Source organism: Brachypodium distachyon, chromosome 1, assembly GCF_000005505.3.
Source record: "Brachypodium distachyon strain Bd21 chromosome 1, Brachypodium_distachyon_v3.0, whole genome shotgun sequence".
Classification (NCBI taxonomy): Eukaryota; Viridiplantae; Streptophyta; class Magnoliopsida; order Poales; family Poaceae; genus Brachypodium; species Brachypodium distachyon.
The window spans coordinates 36,700,438-36,707,821 of record NC_016131.3 but is presented as its reverse complement, the minus strand read 5'-3'; the positions used below and the strand labels follow the sequence as shown (position 1 = coordinate 36,707,821).

The 7,384-nt window shown below is 45.2% G+C and overlaps 1 protein-coding gene across 1 annotated transcript; it reads right to left on the bottom strand.

Annotated features, from left to right (window-relative positions):
- Window positions 1-4,621: 4,621 nt before the first annotated feature.
- Window positions 4,622-7,132, bottom strand: LOC100841817 (splicing factor ESS-2 homolog). Its single transcript, XM_010229365.3, has 2 exons — window positions 5,428-7,132; window positions 4,622-4,940 (listed from the first exon to the last, which is right to left on the bottom strand). The coding sequence occupies exon 1, from the start codon at window positions 7,011-7,013 to the stop codon at window positions 5,523-5,525; it is 1,491 nt and encodes a 496-aa protein (XP_010227667.2). The 5' UTR covers window positions 7,014-7,132; the 3' UTR covers window positions 4,622-4,940; window positions 5,428-5,522.
- Between the last annotated feature and the right edge of the window lie 252 nt (window positions 7,133-7,384).

Here is a 7,384-nt window from a genome sequence, read left to right as displayed (position 1 = left end):
TGGACACGCGGGTGGCTAACGTGTCACGCTGCATGCATAGGCACCTGTGGTATCCCCTTGGCTATAAAATGAGGACCAATGCCACCGGTCAAAGGGTTTCGATCCCAGTCAAGAAAAGAACATAACTTAGCATTCACCCAGGTAGCAAAGTTCCTTAGAGGGACTAGTAGCAAGCCCGGGTACTCCCCGGCAACCTGTACGCACTCAAACTTGTGAATACAACCAACAGCAGGACGTAGGGTGTTACACCTCCGGGTGGCCCGAACCTGGGTAAATCTCACGTGTCGACACTTCCTGTCTTTCTCCACGCCGGCGATCGCCAGAGCGATCCCCTCACCCTCCACCGAACCAAAAAGGGGGTGTCCAACATCCCCGGTGCCGGAGTTCCGTGCTCCGACATGTACGTATGCAAGCATCCTCTTTATTACTTGGTAGACCTTGTGATAGAGAGTCAATTCATGATGGTAGAACTAACGAATACTCTCTTGTCCATAATGGAAAGAATATTGGCCTCATACCAATGACTCCTGAACATATATTAAAGGATGATCTTTCTCGGGCTAGTAGAGCTAAGAATGAGGCCAAAACTAAAAGTGAAAATTGGATTGTTGCAAAAGAATTTGTAGGGCAAACAAATGCACCTAAATCTGAGCCCAGACTTTCTAATGAGATACGATTAAAGGGTATCTTACTATCAAGTCTGACATTTCTGAACTTGACACTTGTGTCTCTACTTGCTATGCCATTATTTGTAAAAGGGGCAGGACTTGGAACAAGTTCATCATTGATCATGATGGATTTGTGTTCCGTGCTAACAAGCTATGCATCCCAAATAACTTCGTTCGTCTTTTTTTGTTGTAGTAGGAGCATGGAGGAGGCTTAATGGGTCACTTTGGAGTCAAGAAGACAAAGGTTGTGCTCGTTGACCATTTCTTTTGGCCCCGGATGAGACGGGATGTAGAGAGATTCATCTCTCGCTGCACCACATGTGAAAAAGCTAAGTCTCAACTTAAACCTCATGGTTTATATATGCCTCTCCTTGTCCCTAATGTTCCTTGGAAAGATATTTCAATGGATTTTGTTTTGGGATTACCTAGAAGGGATAGAATATTTTTTGTCGTGGACAGATTCTGAAAGATGGTTCATTTTATTCCATGCCACAAGAGTGATGATGCCACACATGTTGCTGATCTTTTCATTCGTGAGGTTGTACGTTTGCATGTTCTCACAACTATAGTTTCAGATCGGGACACCAAGTTGGGGACAAAACTGTTGTTTAGCACTACTTGTCACCCCCAAACTGATGGGCAAACTGAAGTTGTTAATAGGACCTTGTCCACAATGCTTAGGGATGTCCTAAAGAAGAACTTAAAATTGTTAAAAGAATGCTTGCCTCATATTGATTTGTTTACAATCGTTTGCTGCATTCTACTACTAAGTTATGCCCTTTTGAGATTGTCTATGGTTTTATTCCTCGTGCACCCATTGATTTGCTGCCCCTTCCAACTTCGAAAAAGACTAATCTTGATGCTGGTGCACAGGCTGAATTGTTTCTAAAATTGCATGAGACCACTAAACCAACCATTGAGCGCATGAATGGCAAGTATAAACTTGCTGGTGATAGAGGGAGAAAAGAGATTGTGTTTCAGCCCGGTGATCTTGTTTGGTTACACTTGAGAAAGGACCGGTTTCCTGATTTGCGTAGGTCTAAACTAATGCCACGCGTTGCTGGCCCTTTCAAGAATTTAGCAAACATAAATGATGATGCATATCAACTTGAGCTTCCTTCAGATTATGGTGGGGTTAGTCCCAAATTTAACGTTGCAGATTTGCAACCCTTCTTGGGCGAGGATGATGAGATGGTGTTGCGAACGCCTCCAATTCAAGAAGGGGAAGATGATGAGGACATCACACCTATAGATACAACCATTGCACCTACGGCACCATTGCAAGGACCAATTACTCGCGCTCGTGCGCATCAATTAAATTACCACGTACTTTCATTTCTTAGTGCTATGGGTAATCTAAATGAGAATATGATGCTCCGTAAATCATATGCTCTTTTGTTGATTAGGAATGAAGGAACAAGTCATAAGAGCACATCATGCCCGGGCGCCCCGGACCGGCAACGCGCATCATCCCCGGGTGCCCCGGCCCGGCAACGCGCATCATCCCCCGGGTGCCCCCGGGCCGGCAACCAACCATCCCCTGGGACAAGAATACGAGGACCTGCAAGCCACTTAAGTCGCGGGAAGAGAAGAGATGTTTGGGCTGCCACTTTCACGTCATGTGGGCCCAAGGCCATGTGACAGCCCATGTCTTATAAGTGCAACCACCACCCCTTGGGCTAGTTGGGTTTTTGTTTAGATAAAGTTAGCCATTGTTGCAACTTTGGATTCCAAATAGTATCGGCTAGACCTACTAGAAAACTGCTATTGAACCCCAGCCTGTTACTGTCTCCGTGCGACTATTCTACCTCATACGTGTATCCGCAATTTAAGTTTGCCTCACTTGGTTCGTGTTCATGTTGACGGCGTCTTTGGTTTCGTCAATAACCACACGAAGTTGGTGTAGCGATTGCTAATGCGCATCGTTCGTCTGCACGGGGTAGTTAGGTCGTCAACGTCCACTTCCGCCCAAATCATTGTTATCATTCCGATCGAGCCACCCCAAGAAGTAATGGGCGCATTACAATATGTCATCTCTTTTGTGTCATGTCACAATTAATGGTTAGATGAATAAAATAATCAAATAAATGTTAAGAAAAGGTAAAATCTAGTACAATGGAGATTGTGTGTTTTCTTTGCCTTATCATTTTTGTGAAGAGATTATATCTTAACTAAGAGAAGACTCGTGACTTTCTTCACCCCTCTCTCTCTCTTCGATATAAACAACTATCCTACGTGACAGCGTTAAGAAAAATCTGACGTCACCCAATTATACAAGCACGTTGGTAGCCAGATCCACGATGCCTATGAAAATATTGTAGTACTCCGTAACAGTTTTTGTTAGTTTTCCACTAATTAGATTTTCTGCTGACAAGCCAGACACTGAACTTAGATTAATTAAGAAGATGAGGCAAAGTTTTTTCATCTGTCTTCAAGAAAATCGAGTGCGCTGCAGGGTAAACGTTGCACCACCCACCCTTCCGTCAGAGCTGGGGAGGACCATTGTTTGAAGAAAAAAAAATCCGTCTACAGGAAACCGTTGGCGCCTTGGAGGCAAATAAAAGGTTAGGTTTGAGCCTGAGTACCCCAGTTCACAAATATTCGTTGAGAAACCCTGACAGGTTCAATTACATATCCAACTCTACACGGAAAACTACTACTACTCCTCTGTCTCGTATTATTATTAAATGACTTTTTATTACATGTATCTAAACGCTTTTTGCGAATAAATACATCCATATTTGGACAAATTTGAGTCACTTAATATGGGACGGAGTTAGTAAGTAGGAATCTGATCTGCTGCAAACTGTAAAAAATGGTCAAACAGACATGACAAATGGGTTTACATTCCGTAGAACTAACTCGCGTGGATCCTAAGACAAAGTCTTCGAAAGAGAGAAGCACATAACCATGACCTGACATATCGATATTGCTACGAAATATAGAAAGAAGAACGTAACCACTGCATATTTCAGAATCAGGTCTGATATTATCTTTTTCAGTGCTCAATACATAAAGAACCAATGGAATTTTAGCAGCTCCTGCTAACTTTCAAAAAATAAAAATATAAAGAACTAGAAGCTAAGTACTACTAGCAACTATGCATGACTTCCTCCTAAGATAGCATTGAGGAATACAAAATCACCAGAAGCTAAGTACTAGTACTAGCAACTATGCATGACTTCCTCCTAAGATAGCATTGAGGAATACAAAACAACAAGCTTCAAACTACATGTCGAAAATCTATGCCATGATATCCAACCTCAAGACCCCATTTGGTTGAGAATTAAGAGCCAGGAAATTAGAAGATCGTTGAATGGAATTAGGGATATCACAGTTCTGAAAGCTTCGCGTACTTAGAACGGCGCTAGTCATAGCTTAGCTTCTTTAGGCCGCTTAGAACACCGCACGTTGTGCCGGCTTAGAAGTGTGCCTGATGGCATTCAAGCTGTGGTGACCAGCGATTGTAAGAACATTTAAGTTTGCAATGATATCCTTTATCCTCGCAAAATAAGAGCTAAAAGTGTCAAAATCACCCTGCCCGGCTAAGTTTTCACGGAGCTAGCCTATCAGATTGCTAATTAACTCCGCCAAGACCATTTAATTTATCTTCACGAAGCTAACCTCTTTTTACGTAAACAACCCAGAAAGAAACTATGCGCTGCCAAAGAGAATATCAGGATTGACATAGACAAGAGCTGGGTTGAAAACAAAATAAACCATCCAAACTGTCAGTTAAAGTCAACAGTCAATAAGATCTGGGCTATTGCCTTCTCTAAAAAAACTCTGAAGCAAGCAGCCTAGAGGATGATAAATTTGTACATACTGGCCACACAAATAGGGTAGATTCTAGATGAAGAATCTAAATTTCACTTGGTTGTCAAATCGCCCTAGTTTCTTTCATACACAAATAAGCAGCTTCAAACAAAAGCAAGTAGGCCGAACACTAGCAATTTGTTCCACTTCATTTCCTCAATAAAATTAAGTGACACTTAGGCCAAACACTAGCGTTTTTTTATCTTCAATATATTTGGCACGTGAATCATCAAAACAAAAGTGGGCCAAACACTAGCAATTTATATACTCCTTCTAGTACAGCTGATACAAATGAGACTTGCAATACTACCAATTTATGATACGAGATCATTCAACGAAGAAATGTAATGAGTAAAGAAATTCACATGCTACTGGAACGACTAGTGTAGTTTGAAGCCTGTTGTTTTTCTCTCTTCAGGATTGACACTTCCGACTTGAGACACTATCGCTTTTATCCTATCAAGTGATGGAAAAGAGTGTGATTTCATTACATGCTTCGACAAACCCAAACGAACTAAACATATAACTAATGAGTTAAGATAAAAAAAAAAAGATAAGTGTGCAACTACCGAAGCATGAATTAAATTAACTGACACTTCATTTCCTTAATTCCAATGCGACATGTCCTAATCGCTATAACACGTGGCAAGCAAATACTCCCATCACACAAAGCCCAACATGACAAACCATCTTGCAGGCGGGCAACAAGTTATTTGGGTATCTCCACTATAGCGACTGAAATATATTATTTTTTATTTTCAAATATTCCAGTTAGGCAAAAATAATTTAACCTCGACTTTATGTTCTGACAGGATCAAACTAGCTGTTAATTACAGAAATATAATTTTTCAGTATCAAGACAAATTTTAGTAAGACAATTGCAAAAACACAATAAACATGGGAACCTGGCATTAAAGAATAGTTTACAAAGATGGCTTGTTACCTTTAGGATTCGAACTTCCAAGATTTTAAAAACCAGTTCCTTTTTTGCTATATAATTTGATACAATACAGGGAAGACCATTCAGGTTTACTGAAATCACCAGGGAGGGGTAGAACCCTTCCTCGTCGAGGGAGACTGTGATCCCAAGCCCGGATCTGTTGAAAACCTTGTCTTTGGAGTGCTTGCAGATGGTGTTGACCCTCTGTAACTTGCACGGAGGGACTCATCAATGGTTCGTGTTGACTTTGCGATGGCATTCCTCACAAACTTCTGAGCAGCAGGAGACAGGGTCCTGGGGCTTGCACTGCCTCCTCTTACAGGGGATGGTAGCGGTGGCTTGTGGAACATATTAGTACGTGCCTTTATCTTCCGTGCAGCATCCCTTGACAGCAGGTGTGCCTTCACATCCCGAACAGGTGGAGGTGGGATCTTGAAATGTGCCCTCTCACTACCCCCAGAACCGCCTGGTGTCTCATCAGGATCCAATCTCAGTGGAGTTCCATCAATCTCACCCCACGTCATGAATGGGGATTCGTCTACACCAGGTGCTGGCGATGGTGTTTTCACAAAACTATACCCATTTTCTGCCTTCTTCCCTGAGTCAATGTAAAACGGATTTGGCGTCTTCCTCAGATCCTCCAAATCATACTTCTTTGCTTTGTCAGGATCGTGGTACGCCATTCCTCCAGGAGTGGAGCCTGCAACCAGAGCATACAGAATAGCAGCTGCCTCCTCCTCCTTGGGCTTCCCATCTTCAACCGGGGCCTTCCCGTGGAACCTGGTGTTTGACCTGTCAATTTCCTTGGTGAGGCCCTTCAGCCGCTCGGCAAGCTCCTCATCAGTGAGCGACGCTTCCCCTCGGTCAGCCGGGTGGTACATGAGCAGGTTCTTGGACATAAACTTGGCACCGTCCAATGTACTCAGCGGCTGCCCTGATGTACCATAGCCATCAGTTATCCTGTCGCGCTTGGCATCCTCCAACAACTGTTTATCAGCCTGCTCGCCAGGTTCCAGGAGGTGGGCATAGCGCTCGCGGCGGCGGTGGTTGACCTTCTCAAGGATGCGCGAGAAGGATTCGTTGTCCTCACTGGTGTAACGGCGGAAGAAGTCGTCAAGGGAGAGCGCAGCAGAGACGTCCTCGTCCTCATCCTCGGGGGCGCCTGCACCGGTGGCGGAGGGAGCGACGTAGGGGGTCGATAGGAAGGACGGGGAGCGGAGCGCGGTGGAGGTGGCAGGCGTCGGGGTGGGAAGGGGCCCGTTACGCTGGAGGCGGCGGCGGCGATCGAGGATCTTGAGCTGGGCGTCGCGGAGGAGAAGCGGGTCCCGGGAGCGCACGGCCTGGAGCCAGTCGAGGCGGTCACGGAGGCGCGGGAGGTCGGGGAAGAAGTCTCTCTCGATGATGCGCTCGATGGCGACGACGTAGGCGTCCTCGTCGAGCACCTCCGGGCGGCGTCGCTTGGAGGAGGTGGTGGCGAGGGTGGAGGCGGAGGTGGAGGACGGGGTGGGAGAGACGGGGTGAGGAGTGGAGGGGGCGGGCGAGGGTGAGGGGGAGAGGTCGCGTGGTGAGTGACCGGGGGAGCGGAGCATCGTGGCGGCGGTGGTGCCGGCGGTTTTAGGGTTAGGGATTCTGTGATTGGGGATCGGGGAAGGGAAGAAGATGAATTGGGTTTCTTGTTTGAGATAGGCCGTGGACTCGTGTCAGGTTTTTGAGTGCGTTTCCCGACTTGCGCAGGCAAATTTGACGTGTCGAGCCGAGCGCGTGAATTCGAGCGCGTGAATGCGCATCCGCTTCGAAAGATTAGCTAAACGGCAACATAAGTCTCAGAGAAATCTTCCAAAAAATGACGGATAAATACATTTGAGCCTTTCTAGCATGGCCATATAGTTCTTGATATCAACCCGGGATTCCTTCCCGTTCCATTATATATGCAAAACACAATGGATAAACAAAGTTTGTG

Coding starts and splice junctions, on each gene's coding strand:
- LOC100841817 (XM_010229365.3), bottom strand. CDS start 7,013: ATGCTCCGCTCCCCCGGTCACTCACCACGCGACCTCTCCCCCTCACCC.